The following is a 16,012-nucleotide window of genomic DNA, read 5'->3' as shown; positions in this document are numbered from 1 at the left end:
TCCAGAAGCAGCGAGGAGGAGAAGGCGATCAGGGGGCAGATGCACGGCGAGGGAAGGTGCCAGGTAAGAGGAGGGCTGGGAAGGGAGGGTGCAGAGGGTGGGAGGCAGGTGGATGGATGGCCCTGCTGAGAAGGACCGGGAAAGCAGTCCCCATCGGCAGGAGGAGGGATGTGGGCATGGTGACTAAACTTCTTGTAAAAGGGGGTGGAGAAAGGAAAGGGAGGGACAAGAAGAGGGGGGGAAAAAAAAAACCCTGCATGTCAAGTCTGAGGAAATGCTGTGGGAACTACAGCCAGGCGCTTTTTTTTTTTTTTTTTTTCTCCTCTTCTTCTTCTCTCTTCTCCCCTTGTGTAGCTGAGAGGAAGGAAAGGAAGAAAGAGAAGTAGCTAGCTCAAATGTGCCTCGCTCTGCTGCCGGGGCACGGGGGCTTGGCTGGAAGGATCTAGTTTCTCTTCGGTGGCAGGAAAAGGAGCCACAGGAGGAGGCAGAGACGGACACCCAGACATGCCCGTCCCGTCAGGCTGCTGGTTCCTTCTTTGCCTCGCTGCAGCTGGCAAACAGGTAAGATTGTGCTGCCAGGGCTGAGCCAGAGGAGGGGGAAGGCGAGTGTCGCATCTCACCGGGGGAGGTTTGTTTCGTCGCCTGTTGCTTAGAGGAGGTGGTGAAGTTGGAGCCTGCGGTATCTTGCACTGCCGGCACTCGCAGAGCGAGGTTTAGCAGAACAGCTTCGCCTGCCTTTTTTTTCCCCTCTGGTTGGTTGGGTTTTGGTTTTGTTTTTTCCCTGCAGCTCGCCCTGTCTCACAAGCTTCTCTCGCTTCTTTAAAATCAAAAGTGCCCAAACCCAAAGCTCCAAAGGAAACCAGAGGATCTGCAGGGAAAACAGCCTGCTCCTGCCCAGGGCAGGGTGTGAGAAACCAGAAAATATTTGCAGCAAAGTTGTTGAGGGATATAATTTGCATGTAGAGTAAAAATAAGGCAGACTCCACCCTACCGAACAGATTTATTTAAGAGAGCATGAGCACGCTTGTCCCTCAGACGTGGGGTGAGTGCGTATGGTTTTCACAGCCCAGCTACAGCTTTTCGGCCTCCCCCGGAGGGGTGCAGTCCCCCTCGTGCTCTGACCACCCTGCCACCCCAAATGTAGGCAACCCCTGGGCGGCCCCAGGAGGTGGGGCGGCACTGTGACCCCAGGTCCACAGGTGGAAGTCTGAGGCCAGACCGGCTACGTGACTGGCTTGGAGGTTCTTGTGCCGCTCATGACAGAGCCAGGAACCAAACTCCCATCCCAGGTCAGCTGCCCCAAAAGGTCAGCCCTTTCCTTTCAAGGGGAAAGATCTGAGCGAGGTTTGGCTCTGTGGTTGTTTGCAAAAAAAGCATGTTCTTTTTGCAGCTTCGTGCGATGCCAGGTGGCTAATGGTCAGCGTGTTTTACAGTTGGGATCATTGCTGGTCTTCCCCTGTTTTCAGAAAGACCATTTTCTACAGTCAGCTCTTGCTGAGCCTTGTGAATGGTGTACGTTGGGTTTCCTCCAGTAGTTTAAATTTGCAGAATCTTGCTTTGCTTTTTCTAATTATACAGCTTAAAAATGATTCCTCTCCCTTCAGCTTATTTAGACCCTTCCAGACTGGCAGGCTGTTTGCAAATCCCATGTTATACAGCCGCTTTATTTCCTCCATTAATCAATGTTTGGCAGCCTTGCTACCATTTGTATTTCTTTCATTTGAACTCCTAGAATTTCTGTGTGTCTCATTATTCTTGATTAGTTGTGTCATTTGAAGCAACGTAGTGCTACAACTGGGTGATTACCCCGGGGTTCCCTGAGAGCAAGGTGCAGCTTCAAGACAAAAAAAAGAATAATAAAAAAAAAAAACAAAAAAAAAAAAACCAAAACCCTCTGCTGTCTACAGCTTACAATTTAATGTCTGACCGCATAGTCCTGAGAGCCTTTCCTCTGGATCCCTGGTCCTAAATATGTTGCCTAAAACCACACAGGCCTCTCTTCCCCTCTAAAACATGTGTTTTGTTCTGTCCACCCTCACTCCTTAGGCGTCTCTTAAACTGCTGCTTTCCAGGTGTCCTCCATATGTATCTGAATAAGCCTGCATATTTCAAAAGTGATTTTTACATCATAGCTTTCAGGTGGTTTGCCCCGTTCCTCAGTATCCTCTGTATCTGTCTTCTTTTTTTTTCCTGCCCCAGTGTTCAGGACTCCGATCGGTGCAGCGTGATGTTCTTTGTACCTTTGCTCCGGGTCACTAACCATGACATATTTGCTTCTTCCCGGAGCTGTCTGGGTTTGGGGCAGTTGTTCCCTTTGGAATCTCCTCATTGCCTGGGACCTGCTCAACTCTTGACCAAACCTTGGAAATTCATGTTTCCATGCTATAGCTCCCAGCGTGTTTCAGGTACTCTGATGTAGGAGCCAGGAGGAGCTCCTCGTTATTTCTCCCCTCTCAATTCAGAGCCTTTCAGAGGATGCAAAACAGGGAACTTGTATTTATTTGGGGCTGATGTGTAAAGTCTTTCCACTTTCAACGCATGCTTAATTCAGAGTCTGTAAGCGGTTGCAGAGGGAGCAATTTTCCATAGCCAATGCCTTGGACAAGTAGCAGTACAAAATAGTAGGGGGTTCCAAAAAAGCTGTAGTGTAAGTTTACACAGGAGAAGCCACACTTTGTCAAAAAGCCAGTTAATCTAATATCCCGTCTGCAACCGTGAGCAGCACCTGCAAGTCAAGAACGTGAAAGCAAGGCAAGCCTGGAGAGATGCTGCTCCCAGCCAGCCTTTCAGGTTCTCCTTTGCTTGACTAATTTGAACAGTGGTTTCTTGCGAGAGTGCTTTTTTCTGATGGAACAAATTGTGAGAATAAGTGTGGTAGGCCTGAAGTTTGTCTGATGCGCTTGTATTAGTTTAGAGTCAATAATACAGTGGTGTAGTGGTAGGGCAGTGATATTTGCAATGTATTTCCTGCAAAGAATGCGAAACACTTGGAAAGGTAAGCTAATGAGTACTCATCATTCTGCTGAGAATAGACATTATCATCGACACCATTTTTACCAAAAAGGAAACAGGAACAGAGAATTCGTGACTTGCTCTAGGTCACACATCGAGCGTGGAGCAGAACTGCTGGGAGCAGAGATCAGTCCTTGTCTTGTGCTTCAGCCGCAAGATGATCTTTCCAAGTGATTCGTTGTGTGCGCCTGTCAGGGGACATGGTAATTTGCTTTCTGAGGCATGATCTGCTCAGCTTCTTTGCACAGAATAGTCACATCCCTTTCCTTGCTTAACATTGGTGAAGAGCGCAAATGTTTCTATCAGATGGGAGTTAAAGCCTGTGAGACTGTGCATTTGCAAATATTCAATAAACCAGTTGCCTGGTTTAACACCAAGGACTCTTCTTTCCTTTTGTGGCAATGGGATGGGTTCTTCCACTACTCCGTAATATTTACTTTATGGGGAAAGTTTGCTCACTGCAAGTGTCTGGAATTCTTTGTAATATAGAAGAATTTTGGCCCAAATATAGATTATCTTCCAACTTCCTAAAATACACAGTCTTTATGATGAGAGGGGGAAAAAGAGCACAAAAATGTCCATGCTGTGTTATATCATGGTCTTTCCTGGTCCAGTATTCCTGTTCTTAACAGGGCCAAAGGAATCACTCAGTAGAGCAAAACTTCCAAAATATCTAATTTAAACTCCTGGATTTATTCTTTTGTTAACAGCATGCGTTTCAAAGTTACTGTAATTCAATTAGTTCACTTGTCAAAATGCCCTTGCAGGAATGGTTCCTGCAAGGAAAACTGGAAAGTTTTCATTGCTTTGCAGTTTCCCCCACCCAGAACATGTGAAAATCTTATAGCACCTCATATAAAAGGAATATAATGCATATAAAACGGAACCAATCCACAATTTAAGAAACCTCTGCCGCTTCTCTTTTCACGTTAAGCATCATCTTCCTGATGTAATTTCTTCTGTCCCACAAACGGGACCAAAACAAACCTTCACCACATTTCACAAGTCAGTAAAACTCAAAAGCTTATCAGCCATCTCATGGGTACTGACCAACGAGATTTATGGCACAGAGCTTCCTTCACACTGTGCCAGAAGAAAAAAAAAATGCAGGCCAAGCAGAAAGATTAACTGTGGCCATAAGGATCTGTCCTCTTGCCTGTTACTGTCATCCCAAGCACCCTCAAGCTCAGAAAAGTGGGACGTAATTTGATGGCTCTGCAAGAACCAATGCAGAGAGTAAAAGGGACGCATGTATAACTACACCATAGGAAAAAAAGTGGTGCCCTCTGTCATTTATACCTTAACGCTGTTTAGGGGAATCGTATTTGGAACACTTTGCTATGCTTATCTGTCTGTCCCTTGGGGTTCAAGTGGCGGAAGACCCTGCTGCACTAGGTGCACGTGCAGACACAACAAAAAGGTAACCCCTGTCACAAGGCTGTCCTGCTGCTCCTCCCCGCCAGCTTCCTCTCCGCATGGCCGGGTCTCCGGGAGGCGTTAGCGGTGACCAGAGCCAGGAGGGTTCCTACCACCATGTGCTGTGACTGCGGAGTCCAGACCTCCTTCCATCCCACGCCCCGTGCTACAAGGGGCTGCTCTGCAGTGCAAAGGCTGCTGGACGCTCGGAGGGGGCAGTTGCTACAGATGCTGGTTTAGCTTACTAGAGGCAGGCAGTGGGGGCAAGTGGGAAATGGAGATGGCTGGTTCATCACGTCCTCAGCTGCAACTGTGCTTCTTGCGTAGGCTGCCCCTTCCTTTCAATGGAAATTCAACTTGCGAGGCAGCGCTGGCTTCTGCTGCAGCTGCTCACCCTCTGGTTTAAGTGCGGGTTGGTTGGCGTGGCCTGCATGGAGAAGCAGCTGCTCTGAGAATGGTTTGTTATTACTGATAGAAAACACAAAAGGAAATATTTGTGTGTTATAAATGCAATATAAAAATTAAGTGCTGTTTAACCAAGTTGCACTATGGACTTGGGTAGGCCTCAGTCTGTACAACACAATAGCCTGCCTGCAAGAACTTGTCCCTTTTTATCTCTTACTCTTCTTTGAAAATGGTCCAAAGTTCATGTAGTAGAAGACTTCTTGTATCTCCACTAGCAGCAATGGCTGAGTTGCCGGGCAGCCTGCAGAAGAGTCCTGCTCTGCAAGCTGCGCTGGCACCCAGGGTTGTGTCTGCTCCGTGGCAGGGTTTGGTGTGACGCTTCAGCTCTGGGGAAATGCAAGTTTCCTGATTTTTTTTTTTTTGTTTTTGTGTATCACCACAGAATGCAGTCGTATTTGTGATGCAGCACCTTGCCAAGGGCTCGGCACTGCAGCAGAGGAGCAATACTGACTTACACCTGGTGCTCCAGGACATCCTGGTTTTGTCCTATACCTATGCAGGCACCTCAGCTGCTCATTGCAGTGCTTCCCTCGGCTACCTCTTTTGTTTGCCTTTTCAGGGTGTGAGTTCTCCCGCTGAGGGCTTGGCTTTCTTTGGTGTTTGTACAGCGCTTAGGATGCCGTGGCTGCAAACAAAGCCAGAGTCATTAATCACCGCAGGATAGATCCCCATCCGTTTCCCACTGAAATCACAGGGAGGTCTGCCTGTGTGGGCCCAGGAAGGGAGCGAGTATGTCCCCCCAGCCAGCTGCCATCATGCAGGCTGCAGCATTCAACCCTCACCCTTATTCCCCGGGTCCTCTTCTGCCCATGACCCCGCCAGCGTCCCCACGGTGGAAGCACGTTCCCCATGCCATTTGTCCAAATGTGTTCTTGTTGGCTCCTTGCCTCTTCCCGGTGGTGTCCCTGACGGAGGGGTGGGGGCTGCAGTGGAGGATGGCAGCGCAGGAGGCAGGCAGAGAGCTGAGACCTAGAGCTGCCTCAACCCACTGGCTGCTCCCCTCTTAAAATCTAGATAAAAGAGACCAGGAAAGGCTGTGTTCGGTAAAAAAGCCAAGCTGGCCGGTTTAATCCACCCTGCAAGAGCCAATTAGCCAAGAAGGGGGGGGAAAAAAAAATGAGGTCATTCACCCTCACCACTTTGTGGCTACTCCAAAAGAAAAAAATAGTATATAGGATCTGTTCAGGAATGACAAAGAACAACATTTGTGACTGCAGATGGGTGCAGAATATATTTAGTCAGTGGTCAAAGTGGAGGGAAAGGAAAAAAAAATCTTATGTGGAAAAAAAATACTGCGAAATTGTGTTAGACAACCCATTAATCTGGAATACAGATAGGGAAAAATGTGCTACTAGGTTCATATAAAGTCCTAAAAATTGCTTATGTAGCACACAAGGGTATCTATTTTGAGCATGTTATTTTGCCACAGCAAATAGTTTTGCCTTACGAACATCATGTTCTTCAGTAACTTTTCATTGTTCAGTAGCAAGAGCCACAAGATGATTCTTTGAATCTGCTCTCACAGGAAAAAAAATTCTTCCCTGCAATACCACATGTAGTAAAACAGGCCGCTTATGGAAATGAGCCAAAGCCTGTTCAAATCAGGGAGGAATATTTCCACCGACTTGACTGGCCCACGGTCCTCGGCCGAGCTGCTTCCTTGGGGTGACACCTAAAGAGTAAACGAACCAATTCTCAGCCCAGACCTGAGCCCTTTACTAAAGGCAGCAATTCCTTCATGATTAAGAAGGTGCAGATCTGAGCATGCAATTCTTACTATAGCTCACACCAAGGCAGAACGGTCTGTGGGTGTTACATGCATCCCCTCTACAGGGCCGTCATCCAAAGTAAGGGCTACAACCCTGCTGCTACCCTTTGTATTTCTGCCTGCAGAATATTCAGCATTTGTTCCACGTGGGATGCTAAAATCCAGGAGAAGGAAACCAAAGCAGGGTGTCAGGTGGTGAAAGCAGGCTTCCCCTCTTCTCGACAAGCTTTCTTGTTCTCCCTGGCAACTCAGCTAGGATTGCAGCATCTCGCCCTCACACCATAAGAGATTAATACATTATGCTCCACTCCGGGGGCATGATGGCAGGAAAGGTACATAAATATACAGATTTTTTTAAGCATAGAAAGTCCCCATTGACCTCTGGAGTCCAGAAATAGCCCAGCCCAAGAAATCTCTCCTGGTTATTTCTTCATTAAGACTCACCTTCAGTTGACGAGGCATGGAAAAATAATCTGCTGAACTAAAATGGAAGAGGAGCGTGCTCCCCATAAATGATTTTGTCTTTAGTGCCTTTTTATTATTATTATTTTAATTAAGCATGAATGGGTGTAGAGTTACTCATGGCGAGTCATTGAGACTGTACCTGGAGCAGTGAGACTGCTAAGCTTTCCTGTGGAGCGATACTATTGCACCTGCTTAATCTAGAAGGGATTTGCCCTTGCAGGCCTTCTCACAAGCACACCAAGGTATTAGCTTTGGTAACATCATTATACTTCAGTTTTTATTTCTGCTTGTTACGAGCTGCGGTCTTGCTGTCAAACCTTTTTGTTAAATATTTTGGTTTTGTTGGCTTTTGGGTCTCTCTGATTCATCTTTAGAATATTCTACCTAGTAGCTATTAATCTTTGAATTACTGTGGCAGTGAGGACACATAGGTTAAAGCAGTACGTTTTGCAGTGAAGTGCAGACCAAGCAGGCAACGTGCAGGTACACCCGACCGCCCAGTCGATGGAAATGTTAGGTCTACCCTTTTGGTTGTTGCGAGAAGATGCCTTTGTCTCTGAATTATGAACGCTGTGCAGGTGATGGCAAGTTTTCAGCCCGCAGAGGAAAGCTGGCTGATTCACATGTTCAGCCAGTAGCCCTGCCATCTATCACCTCTGTCATCTCCCATCTGATATACCTGAGGTTCCTGTCTGCCTTACCCCTACCGCCCCGCTGCGAGAGCGGTCAGTGCGGCACTTCTCCTTCACATAGTCTGCCGGCTAGAAATAACTCTGGTGGGTTTGAGATTGGTGAATGCTCCTTCCCATTGGCAGAGCAGCACCAGTTGCTCAGGTGTTTGCTTTTTGCTGCGCGCTAAAACAGAGGGGCAAGGGGAATAGTCAGGATGGGACTTTTACTGCTGTTTGGCTGCTCCCTGGCTGCCAGTTACAGTTGTCTCTTAATCTCTTTATTATCAGTTTTATCCCCCGTGTTCTTTCTGGCCCCTTTAGGTACCCAGGCTCTAGCAGGGTTCTGAGGACCTATTTTTAAGAGTGAAATAATATTTAGTTTTTAGCTGTTGCCATTTCCCGGCTATATTTTACCACGTGGTGGTAGTTCTGTGATGTGGTTTACTGGTCACTGGAAAGTTGACATCACCAAAAGCATTTCATTCACAATCTGAGACTTTTGTGATGAATTACAAACCTTCAAGTGAATATCTGGAATTGCACAGCTGTGACTTGTGCGCTGCTTTGATCGAATTTTTATCAATAGTGAAGACTGGCTACAAAGGAACTGTTGCATTCAGCGTCCATGCGATTATGATTAAGTCTTTAACATAAGACTCCTCTTTCCCTTTATAAACTCACAGCTGTAAAAATTGCCAGAGTCATTCATTGTGTGCGTTACTATTATATGCCTCAATAGAGTGCCTGGGAGCACAGGCCACGGAGCAGTGCCCATCGCAACCCAGATTCTATTTTTATTCTTAAATCATTTTTTAGGGAAGCCTCTGAAACTGGCAATGAGCAGAAGAAATCTGGTTTTCGCTTAACAATACTGCTGACCCAAACCAGGTAGGAAGCTAGAGGGCTGTGGGGACACAATTGATACCTGTGAGAGGAGAGGGAGTGGCTCACATTTGAAGGAGAAAAAGCAGCAGACGACTGCAGAGGCCGTGCTAGCTGGATACCAGGGTGCTGTGCTTGCAAGGGCTCCTTCCGATCAGGAAATGTTGGTCAACGTTCAGCCAATAGCCCAAACACTCAGGCAAATAAAGGCCAAATTCCACAGAAATGTTCTAGTTCTACAGCAGGCAAGGCTAAGGACCTCAAAAGCAAGTGGTTTGAATAAACTTAGGCTCTGAAGTGTAAAGAACAAGTGGTGTGCAAGGCAGGACACACCATAGTTGGCTGTCCCGTAGGTACTTTGGGTCTGCAATACTAAATGGAGAAAAAAAATGTGCTTTGCTCAGTGAAATGATGACAGATGACTTGAATACTCTCCAGAAACAACTACGCTGAGCAAGAAGGTGTCATCTTAAGGTAGTTACCCCTTGACATGTCCCTTTACATTTCAATTTTTGCAAAACTAAGATTATCGCTAATAAGCAATTCCCATTGAGGCCTCAGGTTCTTGTTCAGAAGTGACATGGGAAAAAGTCTGCGGAAACCCCCGAGCTTGTTCTTCCAGATTTTTTCTTTGAAAGGAAAGAGGCCCATGCAACTCTATCTGCTCTGAAATGTCTGTCTGAATATTCATCTGAGCGAGAAAGTAATTTTAGCATCCATGACACACAGCTTCTGCTGCCATCTGATTGCTCAACGGCACCAAGAATAAATATTTCCTTAAGCCTGAGGACAGGAATCTGAATGCTGCTGGTTCCCCCTTCAGAAGCACCTGTGTGCGTGTTTTTTCAAGGTCTGAGTAACACAGTGCTGCTTTGTAGCTCTGAGTCATCGAAGCTCTCCAACCCTACAAGCACACTCTTGCTTAGTGTCCTTTTAAACAAATGGAGGGGGGGGGGGAAAGAAGCTGAAAAGGCTGCCTGCAGCTCAACACCAATACACAGTCCTCCTGCTAACCTTGACCCGAGCATACCTGTCTTTCCAAAGAAGTCAGTGGTGCTACTCATGTGCTTAAAGGCAAGCAGGTGTTGGCGTGCTTTGCTGAACTGGATCCACCAAGCCCAGAGGAGGTTTGACTTTTTTCCCCCTGGATTCTCCCCCGTCAGATATATTTGTACTGAGGTAATGTTAATCAAGTGGGAAAGCTGAATGTTTTTTTAGGAACTGGTGCAAGCTTGTGTGTTTCACACGCTTTCTAAGTGATAAATTAAATTTACACGGGATACCCAGAGCTGTTTGAAGCACTCATTTGCACATGGTGGCCGTATTTAATGAACAGCTTCACCAGTAGTGGGACCATTAAAGGCATGACCAGGCTGGTTTTTGTCTTATTTAATCGCTTCAGAGGAGGCTGATACCTTTGCATTCATTGAGGCCCCTTCTCTCTCTAGCTAAGAGTTCAGTGATATCCAGATCACTCTGACCCACAGTCCAGCACCCGATGAGAGGAAGGATGTTCCAGGGGCTACAGGGCAAACTTGGAGACTTGGTCTGGTTTCCTGTCACCTCTGTAAAGCCAGCCGGCCTCTGGGTGCGAGTTCCTCATCTGCTAAATGAATTGCACTTCCCCGTCTCAGAAGGACACTGTGGTGGGAATGCGCTGGTGATGGTGACATGTCAGGTCATTGTGCTGCCAGCAGCACGGGTACTTCTCAGCCCCCAAGGGAAGCTGCCAATGAGACATGCGTGCTCTGCTGGCAGAGGGTTAAATGAGGGATAATCTGACTTCAACAGGGCTGTGTTAGCAAAAGGGCCCAAGTTCACTGGATCATCTCCCACCCTAAGAAAACCCCAGGTTGCTTTTGTTTCCCTTCCGGTCCTCTCCCCCCAGCTTTCATGCTCAGCAGGTCCAGTCAGTCCATACCAGGCTGAAATCCCTCGCCTTTGCGAGGAGGCTGGGCTTACATCGGGATTAGCACGTGGATGCCAAGAGCCTTGTCTTCATGTCATTGAGCATAAATCAAAGGAGAGAGTATTGCAGCTCTGTGAATGCATTGAATTGTGTGAAAAGGGGAAGGGACACGGTCGTAGAAGAGACTACTTATTGACATAGGGTAGATTTATGTAGCTGCAGCTGTGAGTACACTGTAAGTACAGCCCTCTTTATACGGTAAAGCAGGGAGGTATGAAATGATTTCAAAAAGGTAGCCAAGCGATTAGCCTGCTTCCGTAGCCTCAGCACCAGGGGATTGCTGCTTCTCCCTAGGCTGAGTTGTGATTCTCAAAAATTATTCCAGACCCTTTAGCTGAATGCATGTTAGCAGATTTGCATATCCTTCCGTAAAAAGGATGACTTTGCCCTTGCTTGACACTTCAGTAATTTTTTAGTTTTTTCTTATAAAGAGGAACTATCAAACTGGGGCAAACGAGGAAGAAGAGGACATTCTCTTACAAAAAGCAAGTGACTGGGCCTGTTGCTGGTCTCATCACTTTTGTTGCCTTTTCAGATAGCCGGGAATAGGGAATCAGTTGCTCAAGACCTTCTCTCTGCTGCTTGGTCCTGCAATGCTGCCTCACCCTCGTGCTGGCCAGCTCAGTGCTTTAGCAGATGCTGCCTGAAGTGCATTTACAGAAAATGAGCTCCTTCAATTACAGGAGCGTTTTCAGCGTTTCCTCTGAGTGGTGTTACTGTTCAGCTGCCAGGCTGGCCCCACTTTCCCTTTCCTAGATTGCCTCTCGCCTTGCCAGCACTGATCGTTACCCTGTGCCTCTCCTGGGAGGTGCTGCACAAAGACAAAACGCAATCTCTGTTCCAAAAAAAAGTATAATCTAATCACGAGAAAGGAACTGCTAATGAGTGCAAAGAAAGAGACAGGAAAACAATGAAAAAACAGAAAATTTCTTGGAAGACTGGACTCTAAATTCGACCTGGGATTGCTGTCATGATAACAAAATGGCTATAAGGTGTTCATAACCTGCAAAAAGTACCTGTCTTGAGATACTTACTCTGTTCCAGACATAGCTAGTGCAGTTTTGATAAAGACAAGTTATGCACCAACCCATGGCTCAAACTACAAGCCAGAAGGTGGTGTTTTAAAGAAAAAATTCAACAATTTTGGTTGTCTTTAAGTTGCAAGACCCTTCCCAGCATTAGAAGAGGACAAGGTGTTTAGAGAAAATAATTTTGTTTAAATAGATTGCTATTGCTGAAACTAGAAAAGGATGAAGGAGGAGAAGTAAAGACTTGGAGGAAACAAGGCGAGAACATTAGGTAGAAGAATAGAAAACAGTACCTGTAGGCACAGGGCTGTCATACGCTATTAGATGACAAAAGGTCCCTTTAACCAGCAGCAGAAGCTTTATTGCAGCTTCCTCCAAGTAGATGAGATTTTACCAACTGCATCCAAGAATGAAGAATTAATTGCTTGCTACGAGCCAGATTTTGAATCATCTTATCTATTGCGAAATCAACAACTGGCCATAAAGTGTTGAGTTTGCCTGGAGGACCACTGCCAGGAGACTCCTGGGCAGCCAAAGCAGGGTGAGCGAGGGGCTGAGCACGGTGCTTGGCTGGCCAGGATCGCCAACACAAGCCTTGCCCCAAAGACCGGCCAAGGGAGCCGCGTGTGCTGGGCTGCAGGCAGAGCTTCTGTGTGCACAGGCAGCTGAGAGCAGGGAGGGAGTGTGAAGGCCCATAAGAGCTAGAGGCAGCACTGCTACCTGCTTTGGAGACGCCCTCTCATGTAACAGTTTCAGGTGGTTTGTGGGGGGTGGTGATGGTTTGTGTTGGTTTTGTTTCTTTTTTTTTTTTTTAGGAACTAAAAGCTGTTGGCTTAATTGTATCACCTGTCTGGATGGCTGCCTCAGTTCCATGAGACCATCTCTGCAGGACACAGTTGGAGCCATAAAAAGCTGCAAAATTGAAGTCCTGTATTTTCTGGGGCTAGCCTGGAGTATCGTGTATCCCAGTGGGAAGCTGGGAACTTCTTCTTTTTCAGGAATATAAATCGTTCACCTTACTTGTTTGCTTAAGGCTATACATTAAAACTGTCAGTTGCCCAGGTCTTGGTCTGAGGTCATGTCTGTGGAAGATACTACAGAAGTATCTCTATGCCAATTCTTTTTCTTTACAATTGTTTTAAAGGCATAGATTTCACATAATAGAGTACTGTAAGAAAAGGTTATATAGCAGGCCAAAAGTTCATGGCAAATTGCAAGCTTGTGTTATTTGTTTATCACCTGGCTGCATTACAAGTCCCTGTGTGTACAGCATCAAGTACATATTCTTAGCGTGTCTACAAAGCCCCTTTGAAGTCATAAATGTTGAGTAATTTTTACAGCTTAGCTATCCAGAGTGCTGTACGGAAGAAAAGTTTTCCTCCTCTCTGCCAGCACTGACTAGGTAGGTCTGAAGCTCTCCAGGTATATTGGTTCTCATGTCCTCTCCCTCCTTCTCTGCTCCAGTTGTCACTACAAATCACCCCGCCGTGTGAAAGTGAACAACACTATGAATACTCTGGACGGTGCTGCACAAAGTGTGAGCCAGGTATGTGAGCACTGGGCTGTACCAGCTTCATAACTGAAAAGCATATTAGAAACAGCTCTGTGGGTCAGCAAGGCAGCTTGGTGTTGTGACTCCCCTAATCCACTGGCGCATGCTGTTACAGGTGCATGATTTCAGGTTTACTAGTTTACGACTAGTCCTTCTAGTGCAGGAGTGGTCCTGCTGACCTCAGCAAAAGCCACAGCAGCTGTTATGTTGGGATAGCACTTAACCACTGTGGGAGACAGAAAGCAGCTTCATTCTCATGCAGGTAGACAGGTCTGCTCCCAGCCCATAAGCTTCACGGATGTTTCATTGCCACACTAAATAGGGCCAGACTGAGGAACTGAAAAGGTGGCAGGAAGAAACGATTGTCCATGACAGTACAGCAGCCTTAGCCCAAGCTGTTATTTTTCCCTAAGTTCCTTAGACGGCTCATATGCAACTTGCAAATGACCTACATGTCCTTCTCTCATTCACAGGGAAGTATATGTCTGCTAGATGCACTGGTACTTCTGACAGTGTGTGCCAGCCGTGTGGCCCAAACGAGTATATGGATGTCTGGAATGAAGAAGATAAATGTTTACTACATAAAATATGTGATCAAGGTGAGCTTTTCATACTGAAGAACTTTAAAATCCAAATTAGTGTAGCGCAAAGATGGGAAAGTGGATCTAGGGAAGTTGGTTTGTTCAGGTACCCAACACAGGAGGCTGGGCTTGCAGAAGCACCTGACAGAGACGGAGGTCCTCAGATGGCAGAGACTGCGCTGTGCTGAGCACTGCCACCATAGTCTCCATGCTGCTAATGATTACCATCACTGGGGCCATTCACTCCTGTGAGCTGGATCTTAAAGGTTGTCCTTTTGCCCACCATACTGTGCATTCACTTCCCCTAACATGTTTGTTTCACCCCTGCAAAAGCTCTGTTTATTTTCTAAGGCAGCTACAAGGAAAAGTGTTGTTCAGGAGTGCAGTGAGAAGCCCCACGCTGATCAAAGGCCTCCCATGCTTCTTGAAAGATAACATTTCCTCTAACATGAATGGCTTTGCATCTGGCATTCAAGCAAAGCAAACAGGTAGAATAGGAGGCTCAAAAACTTGAGGCTTATTATCAGAGAGATTTTTACTCCCTTCTGCTTTCTCTTTTAGGGAAAGCTTTGAGAGAAGTGAACCCAGGGAACAGCACGTTCCAGCGGCAGTGTGCTTGTACGATGGGCTACCACTGGAACGAAGACTGTGACTGCTGTCAGCGAAATACCATATGTGCTCCGGGATTTGGTGCCGAGCATCCTGGTAAGATACAGAAAGGGGACACATTAAGTGAAATGTCCAGCTCAGGCCTACAGGATGAGGCCAGCACTGTGTGGGTTGTGACATTAGAGAGGATACGTTAGACTCTCAGATGACTGTCAACAGAAGATGCATATCTGAGTTATCGTTACTACTGCATATAACCCTCCTGGACTATTTGCATTTTGGAGGCTTTTGCTTCTGTAGTTTAAATAGGATCTTGTATCAAGTGACTTTTGCAAGATACCACGTGGACATGGCAATAGTCGCAAGGTGTTCAGTGCATTTCTAACGTTCACTGAGGCGTCTGACTGTGAGTCACTAGGACATGCATTGCTCTGGTATTTGGAGTAGTCGTCCAATGGGGACTCTTGCTGAGGTCGGATTCAAAATCATTTTTTGTCCAATGACTTTGCCATTTTATAACATTATAAGCAAGTTAAAAGTGATTAACACCTTTCAGGTAGTGCAAGTATTCTTTGTTTTAGATGACTTGTAATGCAAAGATTTATTACAGACTTTTAATTTAGTCCTAAGTCTGATTGAAAACAAAATGCAGTTGTTTTATAGGTAGAAAATAGAAACAGTCAAGTTCAGAGTTGTAATGAACACTGGGAACAGCTGTGCCAAGCACAAAGAAGCCCAGAAAAGCAGCACATAATACAGTAATGGAGGATGAAATGCTGTGTGGGCCTGGAGCACAGTGGTGCTGTTTTTTCTCCAGCCCTGCTACAGCATTTTGTTTACTGTGGCTTCATAGAAGTGACAAAACCAGTTAGCATCGCTGTCTGTGGCGTAACATTGACACGAGGAAGTTAATAGAAGGGGAAGGATATAATAGCTGTGTGTTATTTTACAATAACTGCAAATGACTCCCGGTCACTTCTCATTTTGGTCTCGTAGATAAGTGCTCAGGTGAGACTAGCATACTTTTTTCTGCTTGCATATGACTGTCGTTGTTGTTCTAATGGGGAGCGGAGCGGGAGTGTGGGGAGCATAGTCACCTTCCCCTTACCTGAAAGGAACTCACAGAAGCTCAGCTATGAAGTATTTCTTCCTTTACTATGCACAGTGCAACAAGACAAGGACACAATGTGTACACCATGTCCCAGAGGCTACTTCTCAAAGGTCGCTTCTTCCACTGATAAGTGTAAATCCTGGACCAAGTAAGTCCCTGTATCTTGCTAAAGAACTACGCCAGCCACAAGGGAGGGATCCCTGGGTGAAAGTATTTTTCAGTGGGGTGTTTCAGGCTGTCTGCAGAGTGCACAGAGCATCTCTGTTGGCTGTGCAGCGATAAAGGCATTCTCACACTACACCTTCAATTCTCCTTGGGGGGGGACCAAGAGAGAACAGTAACAACTGCTGAGTTAGCACAGCTGAAAGTAAAGGAGGTATCGGAGTTTCTTAAGGGTGGAGAAATGCAGGACAAATGTTGTATGTTACAACAGCAAGTACTATTCTGCATAAGTGTAGGAGCCATAACAAGCTCCCTCTGAGA

At 46.3% G+C, this 16,012-nt stretch overlaps 1 protein-coding gene across 2 annotated transcripts in view; it reads left to right on the top strand.

Moving 5' to 3' along the window:
* Positions 1-235: 235 nt before the first annotated feature.
* Positions 236-16,012, top strand: part of TNFRSF11A (TNF receptor superfamily member 11a) — a 28,746-nt gene continuing 12,969 nt past the window's right edge. For both annotated transcript variants that reach the window (XM_075084202.1, XM_075084201.1), the window contains exons 1-5: positions 236-561; positions 13,141-13,222; positions 13,702-13,827; positions 14,371-14,514; positions 15,584-15,677. In XM_075084202.1, coding sequence (XP_074940303.1) covers positions 505-561; positions 13,141-13,222; positions 13,702-13,827; positions 14,371-14,514; positions 15,584-15,677 — 503 coding nt within the window. In that variant the 5' untranslated portion in view covers positions 236-504. The remainder of the gene's footprint in view (positions 562-13,140; positions 13,223-13,701; positions 13,828-14,370; positions 14,515-15,583; positions 15,678-16,012) is intronic.

Source organism: Phalacrocorax aristotelis, chromosome 2, assembly GCF_949628215.1.
Source record: "Phalacrocorax aristotelis chromosome 2, bGulAri2.1, whole genome shotgun sequence".
Classification (NCBI taxonomy): Eukaryota; Metazoa; Chordata; class Aves; order Suliformes; family Phalacrocoracidae; genus Phalacrocorax; species Phalacrocorax aristotelis.
The sequence above is the reverse complement of the archived record's forward strand: the minus strand, read 5'-3'. Positions and strand labels throughout refer to the sequence as shown.